Source organism: Cygnus olor, chromosome 29 (assembly GCF_009769625.2).
Source record: "Cygnus olor isolate bCygOlo1 chromosome 29, bCygOlo1.pri.v2, whole genome shotgun sequence".
Classification (NCBI taxonomy): domain Eukaryota; kingdom Metazoa; phylum Chordata; class Aves; order Anseriformes; family Anatidae; genus Cygnus; species Cygnus olor.
The window spans coordinates 2,271,437-2,286,207 of NC_049197.1; the positions used below are offsets into that span (position 1 = coordinate 2,271,437).

Genomic DNA, 14,771 nt, shown 5'->3' on the forward strand with positions numbered 1-14,771 from the left:
GTAACAGTACCACGTGCAAAACCAATACTCGTTCTCCATACCACGAGTCCGTTCGAAGCCAAAGACCGGGGTGCAGAGATCGAGAACGGGCCGACAGGGCAAAAAGCCTCCTCCGGGCAGGAGGGGAGTGGGGAGGAGGCTCGGGGGGAGGCTCCAGCCTCCTCTGTCCATCTGTCCGGTGCCTCTCTCGGTCGGTCGGCCACCCGGCCCGGGGACGCGTGAGCCCTGTGCGGCGTGAGGAGAAGCATTTCGGTCACCGACCCGGCGCCTTGCTCCGTCCGTCTGTCCCCGGTTGTTGTGGCACAGAGGCGGATCTGGGCAGGGCGTTGGGGCACGGTTACGTTGGCGGGCCTTGGGGCCGACGTCGCACCGCGGCTTGCTTGTACCAAAGCCAAACCCTCCGAACCAAATACGAAGCACCGGTCTCGGCCTGGGGGTGACGAGCGCGTTTTTGGTTGCGTTTTGTTCTTCGTGGCTCACGGAGGAGCTGCCCCTCGCCCCAGCGTGGTGCCAAGCCCCCCGCCTGGGGCCGGTTCACCGTCAGCACCTCGGGGTGCTGCAGGTGGTGCTGCTCCCGCAGGGGCTTCGCTCCTTCGCCCCCACTCTGCGCTGGGCTCGGTGGCCGGCCCCTCCCCGCTCACCCCCGATCCTCCGGCTTGAAAGAAAGTGTTAACCTTTCTGCACCGAATACCTCAGTTCGGAACCAGAGCTCACGAAACTTGAATAAAAAGGTCCTTCTTGGAGACCCTTTTCAGTATTCTACAGAGGAGAACTGGAAAAAGAGACTTGTTTACATGGCCGTCGAGCCCGCGCTTGCCTCTTGCAGCTCGTTCCCGTTCCGGAAGGGATTTTGGCATCGCTTTGTCTCTCTGGCTTCTTGCTGCCGGCCATCGCCCTCCTGCCGCGGGCTGGGAAAATGGGTCCAAAGTCCTGAGCCGTCGTCTTCAAGGGCTAACGCGCTCCCCCGGGCGCACGGCGCGGCCGAGCCGCCCGCCCGTGGCTGATGGTGCTGGTGGCACCGAGCCGGGCCGAGCACGGTGGCGGCAGAGCTCGGGCTGCCGCGGGCCGGGTGCCGACGTCCCGCTCCGATCGCAGCTTTTTTCTTGTAGCCAGGGTGAGAGAATTCCTCAGAGCACACATTGTTCGCTGCTTTTCCTTTTCCCCTCTCTTCTTTTTTTTCTTTTGAGCGTTATTGTGGTTTTCTTTTTTTTTTTTTACGAGAAGAAACCCAATCTTTTTTTTTCTTTTTGCCTTCTTTCCGTGCTACAAGTTACCTTTCACTCAACACGACGACTAAAACTATGACGAGACAATCAATGTGATCTCCGTAAGGGCTTCTCCATTTCTTCTCTGCAGCACCATGCTTTCTGTGCGCGTGTTCTTTGCTCTTGGCGAGGACTTTTTTCTCCCCTCCCCTTGTGTCTTATTAATAATAATAATAATGAGGAGGAGGAGGAGGGAGTAAAATGAGGTTTCAGCAGCGCATCCAGGGTCTGGGAACACATGGGAGGGACACGGGGGACGGGGGGAAGCGCGGCCAGTTTCCTTGCAGGTACCAGTCTTGTTCTCCTTTAACGCTGTATTGTATACATTTGACAGCACAGCTTGACAATTTAAGTAATAATCAAAGTGTTTGGTAATAATGCATTATTTTGCTAAATGAGATTTGTGATGGTTTCCCTAGTGCATTGTAAAGAGGGATGGAGGGAAACTTCCGCTGCCCTGCCCGCCTCCCTCCCCAGCCTCGGCACTTGGTGCCCCCATGCCCGGCGCGGCAGCGGGGGCTTCCCCAGCCCCCCCACGGACCTTTATGCCAAAGTTGGACCATTCCCGCTTCGCGTTCTGTTCGGCGCCCGGCATCCGTTTGGTGTAGCTCTCACCAAGCAGCGACTTTTTCGGCTCCCCCCCCCTAAAGCTGTTCATCTTGGTTTGGAATAAGCAGGCCCCGGACCACCCGTCCCTCTGCTCCCCCTCCAGAAGGAAGTTTCTCTCCGCCCCCTTGGTCCAAAGCACTTGCTTCAAGTAATAAGCACTTTTGTTAAAGCATGAGTCTGGATTCCCTTTAGCATCCCACGGGATAGAGAGCAGCAAGAGCGGAAGGGATAAGAGAGTGTCTTTGGTTTTATCTTTTAATTTTTAATTAAAAAAAAAAAGTTTGTTTCTAGGGAATGAATGAACAAAGGGAAGTTGTGTTTTGAGAGAGAAAAAAAACAAAAAACAGCACAAATACATTTCAACTCAAAAGGTGTATTTGCACTGCCATTGCTAGACAAATGGGCTGCGAGAGCTGCGGTCCGACTGAGCCATATAAACTGCTGACAAACACTGAATGTAACCTCCTTGACGAGGGCAGTCCAGGGAAGCTACAATTGGCTTTATTCTTTGACGGGCACTTCAATGAGTTCAAAAAGAACCTAACGATGATGAGGAGAAGGTTGGTGTTTTTGTTGTTGTTGCTGTTCCCGAGCTGCAGGCGAGTTGAATTTATTTTCTTTAGGAAGATGTAACAGCCCCGTCCCTCCTGCCCCGACCCAGTCCCCAGCGAAGTCAGAGCCCTTGACCAAAAGCGAGATGCAGATGCGCAGTCCCTGGCCCTGCCACCCACATCCCAGGGCTGGAATCTGGCAGATCGGAAAGTAGCACTAAAAACAAAGCTAAATCTCCTAAAAGAAAAAACAAAAAAGGAAAAAGAAAAAAGAAAAAAAAGGAACAAGTTTTGTTTGCTTTTTGAACACTCTGAGTGTCGTAGCGACTCCTGTGCATACCGCGGGCCCGTCGTGGTTCCCCCGAGCACGCGAGACAAAGTATTAGTCAGAAACGAGAAACCAAAACAAAGAACAAACCACAAAGACCCAAGAAACAATCTTTTTGTTTTATTTTGCATTGTGTGGCGGGGCCAGGGGGCTCCCCCCACGCCCCCCGCAGCCTGAAAACGATTCGAGTTCCACGGCGAGGGCCCCGCGGGGCTGCTCCTCTCCCCCCGCCACAGGGACCACACGGGGGGGACCCCTGGGGTCCCCCCCTGCCGTGAATGTCGGGTTCGACCCGTGCAGACTGCAAGCCCGCTCTCACCTTTGCCTTCAGTAAGAAACCAAAGGAAAAAAACCAACCCCTTCCATTTGAAATACTGGCATGAGCACGTGGATTGTTCGGTTTGGGTTTTTTTTCTTTTTCTTTTCCTTCTTTCCTCTTTTGTTTTGTTTTGTTTTGTTTGTTTCTTTGTTTCTCTCCAAGGATGCAAGGAGCTGTTCAAACCTCTTCTCCCGGCTGACTTTTTCTGGGCTCAGCAGCACCGGGTGCGTCTCGAAAGGAGCAAAACCCCCAGTAAGGACGAGCCCCCCCCCGGGGCGACCCGTCGGCGGGAGCAGCCGCGCAGCGCGGGGTAACGTACGCTGCTGCTGGCGCGCGAGGCCGGGGGCGCAGGGGATGCTCTGGCCGGCCTCGAGTCGTGCCGCTCGGCCCAACGCCCTTGCGGTGCTGGAGCGGGGTCAGACCCAGCCCCAGATGGGGTGGGTGGGGAAGGGGGATGCGTCCCTGAGGACTTGAAGGCATCTGTAGCAAGCTCTGTGTCTTTACAATATCCTATGTGTAAATGCTGCACCTCTGTATATTATGCACATAAACATTTCTTTGAATACGATAGGACAGACCTCATCACCAGTCAGGTATAAACGACTCTTCCTTTTCTGTGTCTTGGTGTTCTCGCGTGCGTGTGCGTGCAGGTGGGTCGTGTGCGGACCCGTGTGTCTGGGCGATGTCTGAGCTCCCTTCCGATGCAAAGGAGAAGGAGGGAAAAAAAAAAAAGAGGAAAATAGCCTTACTCGATCCAGTCTTATCGGTATTGTTCGTCAACTTGAAAACAATAAAGTAAACGCATGGAAACCTCTGGCCCAGCTGGCAATGCGTGACGGTGGACATCCCTGATGCTGGTGTGCCGCGTCCCGGAGCGGGTTTGGCACCGCTCGGTGCTGCCCGGCTCCTTCCCTCCTCTCTTATCTTCATTTTTTTTCCCCGAGGCTGTAAGGAGCGAGCTCCTGGTGGCTAGACCAAACCCGCGCTTTCTCTGGTGTTCTGTGCTCGGCTCTCGGCGGTTCTCGGAGCCCTGCGGTGAGGGGGGCGCAGGCTGTGCCGTGCTGCTGTGGCCGGAGTGGTGAGGGGCTGTCCGTCCGTCCCTCTGTCTTGTCCTTGCCCCAGGAGCCTGGCCCAGGATGGAGAGGCAGGCACGGACTGGTTTGGTCTGAGCCGCGGGTCGGGGAGAGCTCGGTCGGTGCCTGGCCGGGGAGCGGGGCTGGGGGCACACGGGCCCCCCCCGATCCCTCCCTGCTCCCCTCCCTTAGGTGGCGGGGAGGGGGCGGCCGGGGGTCTCGCTGCCGATGGCCTTGTTCTGTTCCTGAATTTTGCACTATGTGAGAAGTGGCCAGTTTGGGAAGGGGGGGTGGGGGGGTGCAGAGGCGCCCCAACAGAAAAGGAGAGCGGTGTCAGGGGGGGCTGGGAGTTTGGAGGGCATTAAAGCAAACGGCCCTGACTGCTGGGCTTGAGAACCCTTTTTCCTACTTGAAGGTACTAACCAAAACGGCTGCTTTAATTTAATTTATGTACCCACGCGCGATGGGATGTGACTGGGGGCAGGCTGGGAGGTGCTTTGGAGGGGGCTGGTGCTTGGGGCCAGCTCTTGTCCTTCTTGCCCCAAAAGGCTCTCGTGGCCCTGGTACGTGCTCCTTACGGCACTTGGCTCCGGCAGCGGGGCCGGAGGTGATGCTTCGCTGCAGGGCCGCTCGCTGGCAGCTCCCTGGGCTCGGCCGTCCCGTGAGGGTTCCTGAGCCCTTGGTCCTTTCCTGGAGCTTGTGCTCCCCCTCCCAGACCCCCAAAGCAGCAGGGCAGTGGCTTTCCTGCTCCTTCCCAAACTGTTGGTGCCTGGGATCACTCAGTAGGTGCCGCTGGCACCAGGCTGGGCTCTGCCCTCAGCTGGGACTGAGTGCGTGCTCGGAGTGGCGAGCGGCAAGCTGGTTTTTGGGCTGGATGTTGAGAAATGGCAGTTGTTGGCAGGGAGGATCCGGTGCTGCTGCTGAGAGGGCTCCTGGCCCCGGCACTGCCCAGCCCGGCCAGGGGATGTTGGGTGTGTGGATCTCACTGGGGGCTCTCCTAGCGTTACAGATTTGTGAGTCCTCTGAGACCCCTTTCAGAATCCTTTTAAAGGCATCCGGTCAGTTTTCCCCTTTCCTTTTTCTCCTCAACGTACGCGGAAGGGAGTTTAGAAAGATTGGCTTCATTTCTCATCTGTTCTGCGTAAGGGAAGAGCCGGAGCCCTCGCTCACCGCTGCAGCCAGCAGAGCCTCACGGCCCCCCCGGGCTGCGCCATGCGGCCGTCCCTCCGGCTGCATTTCGGGTCCCTGCTGCTGCAGCACCCCGCCGTGGCTCCTCTGCCCTCGGCTCGTCCGGCATGACTGTGGTGGCACGGGGGGGGGTCTCGGGCGAGCTGGGCTCGCTCAGCGTCTCCCTGCCGAGCCGCAGATATGCCAAACAGGGGGAGCGGGCGCTCGGTGGTGCCGCTCCCCAGATGTCTCCAAAGCAATAGAGCCCTCGGCAGGGGCTGAAGTCTGCCTGCGGGGCGAGCAGGGCTGGGGCTGGGCGCGCGCTGCAGCACCGGTGTGACCGCGTGGTCTGGTCGGCCGGGAGCTGCCCCCCGCGCGCAGCCCCTGGCGCTGGTTTTGGGGCTGCTTCGGAGACCTTCGGGGGGAGCTCAGGGCGGCGTTCCCCGGGGAAGGGGCCTGGCTGCTCCGCGTGCCTGGGGGCCCCAAGCACCCGCACTTTACAGATGTCCTGGAGCGAGACGAGCCTGGTGGGGCGCGCTCCCGTGTCCCCCGCTGGCTCCTGGCCACGTCCCAGCGCCAGTGCGCTGCGCCTGGCTTTGGTTGCAGCGGGAAGAGGCAGCACGGGGCAGGCGAAGTCTCTCCAGGCGCGTTTGCGAGGTGGTTAGGAAACGACGAGCTGTTTTAATTTGTGTCTTTCTGCACTGTTCACACCTACCTCTTGCAATAAGCGGGCTGGGGCGCACACCTGCAGAATTTGCTTTCTTGCTCCGGGCCCCGCAGCCGGGAAGGCGCCGAGCGAGAGCAGGCAGGCGGGCGCTGCCCGCATCCACGCCGGGCAAATCGCCTGCCCCAGCCCAGTGCTGTGCGCGCCTCGCTTGTAGCAGCTGCTCCATCTCCTCTGAAGGTACTTTTACTTTAACTCCCCGGCTTTTTTCCCCTCCAGTGCACTGAAATGTGGAACCTGCTGAGCAAAAACCAGCATGCAGCCGTGCTGTTGTTCGTCAGCAGCAGGGCCTCAGTTGGCAGTCATTCTTGCTGGGGACCCATAACGTGGATGCCTTTGTAACTTGGGCAGGGAGGGAGAGGCGAGGCCGGCAGCTCGAGGTGCCACTGCCCTCACTGGAGGGACGCTCCCGGTGCCCTCCACGGTCCAGGCTTCTCCCCTCCCTCTGTAGGTGCTTCTTCCTTCAACCACTGGTTTAAAGCACAAATGCATTGCCTGGCGGGGCTGGGCGGGCGGTGGGACCGGCTCTGCTCCCAGATGTGGCCCCGTGCGCCCGCCCCGCGGAGACCCGCCGCAAGTAGGGTAGAGTTTTGATGTGCAATTTAAAAATAGACAAAAAAAAAAAAAAAAAAAAGTATGAAATCCCCCTGGGGCTGTCGCAGCGGCCTCGAGGTGCCGGGTGCCTTGGTGGGCAAACTCTGAGCCATGTCCCCTCAAGCTTGCTGGCTGCTCGCCCTTGTCCTGAGAGCAGGCGCCCCAGAGAGCCCCGAAATCAGTCCTGAGAAACGAAGCACTTGTCTCTGGGCAGAGGAAAGCAGAGCGAGCAAGCAAAATACCTTCTACTCATGCAAGGGAAACACGAAACCGTTCAATCCCCCCTACACACACACCCCGTGGTTCTAGGGATCATTAGCCGATAGGTGGGAGATCAAGGAAATCAGCCCAGCAAGCCATCCGACCCCGCAGCACAGACGCTATCCTGGCAGCCTCGTCCTTACCCACGCGTGAGCCTAGTGAGCGGTTACTTTTGTCTCGGATGTTCCATACTTGTATTTTCAGAAATCCTGCATCACCTTTGGGGAGGGAGGGGGGGGAAAGAACTAAAAAGAAATTAAAAAAGATAAAAAAGGAAAAAAAAAAAAGAGAAAAAAGCATTCAGACTTGATCTATTTTATACAATGTAAGCTGCGACCAAGTCCTGTTATTCATATTGTGGCTTTGAATCAATTATGTTTATTAAAATGCTATTGCTTCTATTCCCCTGCTCCTGTCTTCCTTCCTCTGGTACAGGCTGGGTCAGGGAGCTCAGGGAGGGGGAACGCACTCAGCCTCGGCCTCGCCACCGCAGCCGGGGGCCGAGCACCTCGGGGCCGCCCCGCGCTGGGCACCCCAGTCCCCAGGAGCGGTGGTGGGGCAGGACTGAGCCCCCGCATCCCCTCCCGGTGGGTCCGAGGGGCTGGGAGCCGGCAGCACCGAGCCTGGAGCCCCCCCCGGGTCAGCTTCCAGGCATTTCAGCTTTGCAAACTTCCAGGCCAGGGGACGCTGCCGTCGGTCTCACGTGGAGGGGAGAAAGTCTGGTCCCAGGGGTGCGTTTCAGGGTCCCGCCAGCTCGGCTGTGCTTCTCCAGTTGGCGGGGGGGGGGCGAGCGGGGCCAACCCCCCTGGTCAGGGCTGCAGCCAGGCGCTGATGTGGCCCTCGGCCAGGGCGATGCCCAGCATGATGCCACTGCCCAGCAGGAACCCCACGTTCTGCAGGATGAAGTGGCCCAGGGTGCCCTCTCCAGGACCCCGCAGCACCTCGGGGAGCTGGGGGCAGAGCGGGGGCTCAGAGTGGCTGGGACATTGCCCAGCCCCGCTGCCCCCCCTCCCCGGCTGCCCCCCTCACCATGTCGGCCAGGGCCACATAGAGGAAGGTGCCGGCAGTGACGGTGAGGATCCATGGGGTGAGGTGCGCCGCGCTCTGCCCCACGGCCGCCCCCACGGCCGCCCCCAGGCAGGAAAGCAGAGCCGAGAGCAGGTTGAGGAGCAGGAGGGTGCGCGGTGCCATGCCCGCCCGCAGCAGCACCGCCAGGTCGCCTGCGGCATGAGGAGGGTGGGTGGCGGGGCTGGGGAGCCGGGGAGGGGGTGCTGGGGGCCGGGGGGCAGGCACTTACCCAGCTCGTGGGGCAGCTCGTGGCAGAGCACAGCCAGCGCCGTGCTGAGGCCACTGGAGAGGCTGTGGGAGAAGGAAGCACCTGCGGGAAGAGACCACGTCCCCATGCACCCCATGTCCCTGTGCACCTCATGTCCTCCTTTCCCTGTGCACCCCATGTCCCCATGCATCCCATGTGTCCCTGTGCACCCCTGCCCCCATACACTCCTGTCCCCATGCACCCCATGTTCCTGTGCACCCCTGTCCCCATGCACCCCCGTCCCTGTGCACCCTGTCCCCATGCACTGATCCCTGTGCGCCCCCGTCCCTGTGCACCCTGTCCCCATGTACCCCTGTCCCCATGCACCCCCGTCCCCATGCACCCAAGCCCTCGTACTCCAGCAGCTCCACGCTCCGTGTCCCCGTGCTGCTCACCGATGGCCAGCCCGTCCGTCAGGTTGTGGATCCCGTCCCCCAGCACCACCATCCACACCAGGTCAGTGGCCCTGGGGCTGGGGGGCAGCGCGGGGCTGTGGGAGTGTCCGTGGGAGTGTCTGTGGGGGGGTCCGTGGGGTTTGGGCTCCAGCTCGGGCTCTGGGGCCGTCAGGCATCGCAGCTCAGCCCCTGCAGTGGGAGAAGCGCGGGGTAGGTGCGGGGGCCGGAGCCACAGGTGCTGTGGATGGCGAGGGGGGATCCTTACCGCCACGAGACGGGGCCAGGACCCCAGTGGCTGCATCGGGGGCCTCTCCGGTGGGGTGTCGCTGGGGGAAGAGCAGAGGTGTCGGGAGTGAAGCCAGGACGTGGCTGCCGCCCCGTGCCCTTCTTGGCCACTGTGGCTCTCACCGTGGCCTCGCGGCTGCGCCGCAGCATCCCCAGGAGAAGCTCCACCACGAAGAGCAGGTAGATGCCCCCCAGCACCGCCAGCCCCTGCAGCACCGCTGCGGCCCACGGCTCTCCTGGCGTCTCCTGGTGCCGCCCCTGGGCCTGGACACAGGTGACTGGGCTCAGGGTACCTGCACGCCCCGGCCCGTGCCCCGCGCCCTGTGCCCACCGGGGGGGTACCTACGTGGGGCCAGAGGTGGAGCAGGGCGTCCCCGCAGAGCGTGCCCACGGCCAGCGCCACCAGGAAGGCCAGCAGCGAGCGGAAGAAGCCGCGGCTCAGCAGCGGGACGAAGCCAACGGCCAGGGCCGAGGGCAGGCTGATGAAGGCGACGGCCAGGAGCCCCCAGCCCAGCGCTGCGGCGGTGGGGGGAGATGGGCACGGCCACTGCATGGGCATGGGGACGTGGGGACAGGTGGATGCAGGATGGGGGGGGAACCCTGGGGGGTGCAGGGATGGGGACCCCAGGACCGGGAATGTGGGGTAATGGGAAGCTGGGGGTGGTGGGTGTAGGAGGGGAGGCGGCCGGGGCTCCAGGGAGGGGGGCTGCAGGGAATGGGGCTGGGGCTGGGGACCTGGGGCTGGGCACCAGGGGACGGGGACCAGTGGATGGGAGGAGCAGAGGACGGGGGGAGCCAGGGCTGGGGATGCAGGAGGGGGGAGCCAGGTGATGGACGACGCAGGGCTGGGGGGGCCAGGGAGGGGTTGGGGTTACCTGGCCACAGGGCCCCCCCTGGGGGAGGCAGCGTCACCTCATCGTGGTGCTGGATGCAGACGCGGCTGTCGATCTGGTAGAGCAGGGCCGGGCAGAGCAGCGTGAACTGCTCGGGCGTGAGCTGGGACACCGAGGCCAGCCCAAAATTCACCAGCAGCTGGGTCACGTTGAGGCACTGCGGGGAGGGGGATGCAGAATGCAGCAGTGAGTGGCTGGGGGGGGAAGGAAGCAGCTCGGGGAGCAGTGGGGGCTCCCTGGGGGCCCCAAGCGCATGGCGGCAGCTTGCGGGGGGGTGGGCGCAGCCCCTGGCCCCACTCACGTCATCGTGCGGGTGGTCGTAGCTGGAGTGGTCCAAGCCCAGCACCCTCCCCAGCAGGCTGAGGCTGGGCTGCTCCCACCAGGTTGGGACGGGGCCCCCGCCGCCCCCAGGGGTGCCCCCGGGGCCGGGGGGCTCGGCGGCAGGCGGCGGCTCCGTGCGGGGGGGCTCAGGGCTGTGGGGAGCGGGCACAGGGTGAGCCCCGGTTCCGAAGGGGAGGGAAGGGGTGGGAGGACGGGGTGAGGGGGTACCTGGGCGGGCGCCCCCCGGTCGCGGCACCGCTGCTGTGCTCCCAGGCCGGGTGGCGGTGGCGATGCTTCTCCTCCTGCACCTCCAGCAGGTCGAGGTGGCTGACGTGGCCGTGGCCCAGCTCCTCGTGCTGGATCTGCACCACCTGCACGCGGCCCAGCCCCAGGCTGCCCAGCAGCCGTGCCAGCCCCTTGAAGGGCAGCGTCCCGTTGGCCCCGTACTGCCTGAAGAGCTGCTGCAGGTAGTAGCCGTACTCCTGCGCCGTGTCCTCAGGCAGCGCCGATGGCCGCGGCTCCCCCCGGCCCCCCGCGCCCCGCAGCGTGAGCAGCCACAGGCAGCCCACGAGGACCTGGCCAGGGCCCATGGGGGGGGGCAGGCGGCAGCGGGGCCGGATCCTGGCGGCGGCGCTGGGGGGACGGGGCTGGAATCAGGGCGACTGCACCACGGGGACGCGGTGCCTGCGATGCTTCGGGGAGAGGTGCCCCCAAACCCCCCCCCCCCGCCCCCCCCCCCATGCTGCCACCAGCCCTGGGACAGACGGCACCCATCCCTGCGGCCCCAGCCCCGGGGGGGGGGGGGTGCCCCCCACATCCCATCCCAGGGCTCAGTTCCCCCCCCAGGGACCCCCCCCCCCTCGCTCTGGGGCCGTGTGCTCCCACGTACGCACCCTCCGTCCGCCCGCCCGTGGGGGCGGCTGGGAAGCAACAGGCGGCACCAGGGTCACGGCACGGGGCCACGTGTCCCTGCCTGGGGCTCAGGGCCACTGGACAGGGATTGAGGATTTTGGGGGGGGGGGGGGGGGGGGGGGGGGGGGCAGCGAGCTGTCAGCCCTGTGCGCGCCCCCCCGCCCCCCACACCATGGGGATGGGCACCCTGGGATGGGGGTGACAATGCTGGGGGGGGGGGGGGACACCCAGTGCCACTTGTCCTTGAGGGAGGTTTTGCAACTGGGGCAGGTTTGTGCCGGGAGTTAATGTTTCACCGCGTGGGGCGATAACGGCGGGGGGAGCCCGGCTGCCCCCAGCAGGGCATGTGCCCCCCCCCCCCCCCCCCAAAAACGCCCTTGTTCTCACCAGCACCCCTGCATGGCTCTGCCCCCCCCGCCCAGCTCCCACCCTGCTGCCACGGGACAAGCTTTGCCCCCCCCCCCCCCAACCCCTCGAGGGACAATTTGGGTAGAGGGGAACCACGGCGCAGGGATGGAGACGGGATGGGGGCACGGGGGGGGGGGGGCACGGGGTGTGGGGGGGGTGCAGGGCCCATCTGCCTCTTCCAGCCAGGACTCACCAATGCCGTGGGGCCAGGAACCCCCCTGGCTCCGCGACCTGGCACCCACCAGCCCCCCCCCCCGACAGCACAGGGTCCCACGGGTGCCCCCCCCGTCCCCAGGGCTGCCCCCCCCCCCCCCCACGAGGCACGTTGTCCCCGGTGTTATGCCCCCCCCCCCCCCCCCATTGGTGAGGCCTCATCCTGCCGGGTGCTGCATGGGCCCAGCCCAGCTCCCCCCCAGCTGCCTTGGGGGGGGGGGGGTGTCTCGTCCCCCACCCCTGGGGCTCACCTGGTGTCGTGGAGTGTGTTTGGGGGGGGGGGGGGGGGGGGGCGCGCTGTGCCGACTGCGGGGGCCGGGGGACACACCGCTGCCCGGCCCCCGTCCCCGTCGCCGTGCCGCGGTTGCGCCGTGTGCTGCGCCCAAACCGGGGGGGGGCAACGGTCACCGGGCGCTGCACAGAACCAGCCCCGGGAGGGGCCGCGGGGGGAGGGCCCAAACGGGCGTGCGGGGGGGGGCCCGGCCCCCCCCTAGGGTGGGCATCGTGGGCAGGGAGCAGGCGAGGCGCGGGCGGGAGCTTGACCTTTATTACCGTCCCCAGCAGAGCCCCCGGCCACCTGCGGGACGAGGGTGGGCGGCAGCCGGGTGCGGGGGGGGGCGCGGGGCTGTGTTCCCCGCCCCGGGGGCCGCAGGTAGGAGCCGAGCGGCTCAGCCCCTCGTGCCCGGGACCCCGCGCGTGGCCGGCGCGGGGCAGGGGTCCCCCGGGTGAGCGGGGGCGGCCCCGTCCTCGCCCCAGCGGCTGCTCGAGGCCGGGAGCCCCGGGGGGGGGGGCAGGAGCCGGGGGGGGGGGGCCGGGACCCCCGACAGGGCCCGCGGGGGCGGCGGGCGGGGGGCGGCGGGGGTCCGGGCCCGTTATCTCTTGCCGCTCCTCCGCGTCTCTTTGCCGTTGCTGACGGGGCCGGCGGCGGGGCCGGGGTGCCCGGGCTGGCTGCGGGTGATGCGGCCGCTGGGGGGGTGCGCGGGGGCGCTGGGGGGGTGCGCGGGGCCCCCCGGGCTCAGCCCGTTCCCGTTCTGGCTGTCGGGGGCTGGAAGCAGAGCACAGAGGTTGGGGGTGCGGGGGGGGGAACTGGGGGGGGGAGGTGTGAACTGGGGGGCACTGCCGGCTGGGGGGGGGGGGGGCGCACCCCGGGGGGGCCGCGCTGCCCTACCTGGGGGTGCGGCGGGGGGGCCCTGGCTGCTCTGCGCGGCGGCCGGGCTCGCGCTCTCGTTCTGGGCCTGCGGGGACGGAGACGGGGCCTGTGCCGGAGGCCGGGGGCGGCGGGGGGGGGCCTGGACCCCCCGCCCCCCCAAGACGTCCCCTGCCCCCCCCCCCCCCCCCCCCCAAGACGTCCCCGACCCCAACTCACGCCTTTGCTCTGCGACTGCTGCGCCACGTACTCGGGGTTGGGCTCGCTGAAGTTGGGCACCTCGGAGTACACCATGCAGAACCTGCGGGCACGGGGCGGGGGGGTGGGGGGCGGTGGGAACCCCCGCCGCCCCCCCCCCCCCCCCCCCCACCCCCCCCCCCCCCCCCAAATCCCCTCCTTACTCGCCGATCTTCTGCAGGTCGCCGCCGCGCCCCGTGTACAGCGTCAGGCAGCCCTTGAAGACCGAGGCGTAGCTGCGGGGACGGGGCCGTGAGGCCGGCGGGGGGGGGGGGGGGGCGCACGCAGGGCACCCCCCCGTGCCCCCCCCCCCCTCCTCCCGTGCCCCTACCCCTTGGTGAGGCGGATGATGTCCCCGGGCTGGATGAGGTTCCCCACGTCGTCCCACACCGAGATGTTGATGCTGCCCGTCTTGTCGGCCACCTTACACGTCCGCACCTCGTGCCCGTCCTTCGTCTTCGTCACCCGGCCTGGGGGGGGGGGCAGCGTCAGGCGGGTGGGGTGGGGGGGGGGGGGGGGGGGCGCGGGGGGGCCCCCCCGTCCGTACCCGCGCCCGCACCCACCTGTCTCCAGCACGATGAAGATGAGGTTGAGGTTCTTCAGCCCCGGCTTGATGTCCTTCACGAACGTCTCGGCGCTCATGGTGCCGGCGGGGGCCCTGAGAGGACGCGGCCGTCACCGGGGGGGGGGCACCGGGACGGGACCACCGGGGGCGGGGGGGGGGCACCGGGGGTGTGTGTGTGGGGGGGGGGGCATTGGACCGGGAGGGGGTAAATGGGGGAGGCACCAGGGAGGGGGCCGTGGGGGGGGGGTCTGGGGGGATGGGGGGGGGGGGCAACGAGGATGGGGATGGGAGGGGGGGAGGCAGCGGGGGGGCACCGGGGATGGGGACGGGGCACCGGGGGGGGCGGCACCGGGGGGGGCGGCACCGGGGATGGGGCCGTAGGGACGGGGACGGGGGGCACCGGGGATGGGGGCGGGGGGGCCGCACCGGGAGGGCGGGGGGACACCGGGGATGGGGACGGGACACGGGAGGGACGGTACCAGGGATGGGGCCGGGGGGACAGCGACGGGGCAGCACCGGGGCGGGGGGAACGGCACCGGGAATGGGGACGGGATGGTACCGGGGGGACTGGGGGGGTACCGGGGATGGGGGCGGGGGAGAAGCACCGGGAGGGGGGGGGGGGGCACGGGGATGGGGACGGGACAAGGGGGGGACGGCACGGCGGATGGGGACGGGGGGCACCGGGGGGCCCGGGGGGGTACCGGGGACAGGCCCGGCCCCGCGGCCACGGGGGGGCACCGGGAGCAGCACCGGGACCCCGGGGCCCAGCGGACGCGGTAACCGGGGCCGGGCCCCCCCCGGGGCGGCGCTGCCGGGCCGGGACTCGGCCCCGCCCCCCCGGCCTGCCCCTTCCCCCCCGCCGCCGGGGGGCGCTCGCGCCCCGCCCCCGCCCCCGCCGCTCGCTGACCTGCCCGAGCGCCGCCGCCGCGGGCATTCCCGGAAGTGACCCGCCGCCCCCGCCGGCAGCCAATCAGCGCGCGGAGGGCGGTGGACGTCCCGCGCGAACAGCGAACCGCAAGGCGGCGGGGGCGGGCCTAGGGGCGGGGCAATGCATAAAGCCCCGCCCACTCACCGCCCTTTCGCGGCCCGCGGGGTCCGCCCCGACCACCGAGTTCCGGCCCCTGGGCGCCCAGAGCGTCGCTTCCGGCCGGCGGCGGGGCGGGCGCTTCCGGCGGGGCGGGGGCCGCGG

General features: G+C 66.5%; 2 protein-coding genes across 4 annotated transcripts; both read right to left on the reverse strand.

Moving 5' to 3' along the window:
- Positions 1-7,575: 7,575 nt before the first annotated feature.
- SLC39A5 (solute carrier family 39 member 5) lies at positions 7,576-10,721 on the reverse strand. The gene is made up of 10 exons (XM_040539343.1): positions 10,329-10,721; positions 10,081-10,252; positions 9,762-9,936; positions 9,233-9,402; positions 9,010-9,150; positions 8,867-8,927; positions 8,602-8,790; positions 8,189-8,269; positions 7,921-8,111; positions 7,576-7,841 (listed from the first exon to the last, which is right to left on the reverse strand). The coding sequence occupies exons 1-10, from the start codon at positions 10,688-10,690 to the stop codon at positions 7,701-7,703; spliced, it is 1,683 nt and encodes a 560-aa protein (XP_040395277.1). The 5' UTR covers positions 10,691-10,721; the 3' UTR covers positions 7,576-7,700.
- Positions 10,722-12,160: 1,439 nt separating this feature from the next.
- NABP2 (nucleic acid binding protein 2) lies at positions 12,161-14,614 on the reverse strand. 3 transcript variants are annotated; one of them, XM_040539577.1, is made up of 7 exons: positions 14,490-14,614; positions 13,581-13,675; positions 13,349-13,487; positions 13,182-13,253; positions 13,000-13,081; positions 12,802-12,868; positions 12,161-12,678 (listed from the first exon to the last, which is right to left on the reverse strand). In XM_040539577.1, exons 2-7 carry the CDS (start codon positions 13,657-13,659, stop codon positions 12,506-12,508), a joined length of 612 nt encoding a protein of 203 aa, XP_040395511.1. In that variant the 5' UTR covers positions 13,660-13,675; positions 14,490-14,614; the 3' UTR covers positions 12,161-12,505. The 3 variants fall into 3 exon arrangements, with proteins under 3 accessions (XP_040395511.1, XP_040395512.1, XP_040395513.1); XM_040539578.1 differs by lacking the exon at positions 14,490-14,614 and adding an exon at positions 14,284-14,410; XM_040539579.1 differs by lacking the exon at positions 14,490-14,614 and adding an exon at positions 14,264-14,380.
- Between the last annotated feature and the right edge of the window lie 157 nt (positions 14,615-14,771).

Excerpts from the sequence above, each read along its gene's own strand:
- SLC39A5 (XM_040539343.1), bottom strand. The coding sequence starts at position 10,690 with ATGGGCCCTGGCCAGGTCCTCGTGGGCTGCCTGTGGCTGCTCACGCTG. Across the intron at positions 9,151-9,232 it reads TGCTCCACCTCTGGCCCCAC|GCCCAGGGGCGGCACCAGGA; the intron begins GTAGGTACCCCC and ends ACCTGTGTCCAG. Across the intron at positions 8,112-8,188 it reads CGAGCTGCCCCACGAGCTGG|GCGACCTGGCGGTGCTGCTG; the intron begins GTAAGTGCCTGC and ends CTCATGCCGCAG.
- NABP2 (XM_040539577.1), bottom strand. The coding sequence starts at position 13,659 with ATGAGCGCCGAGACGTTCGTGAAGGACATCAAGCCGGGGCTGAAGAAC. Across the intron at positions 13,082-13,181 it reads GACCTGCAGAAGATCGGCGA|GTTCTGCATGGTGTACTCCG; the intron begins GTAAGGAGGGGA and ends CCGTGCCCGCAG. Across the intron at positions 12,869-12,999 it reads AGCAGTCGCAGAGCAAAGGC|GCCCAGAACGAGAGCGCGAG; the intron begins GTGAGTTGGGGT and ends CCGTCCCCGCAG.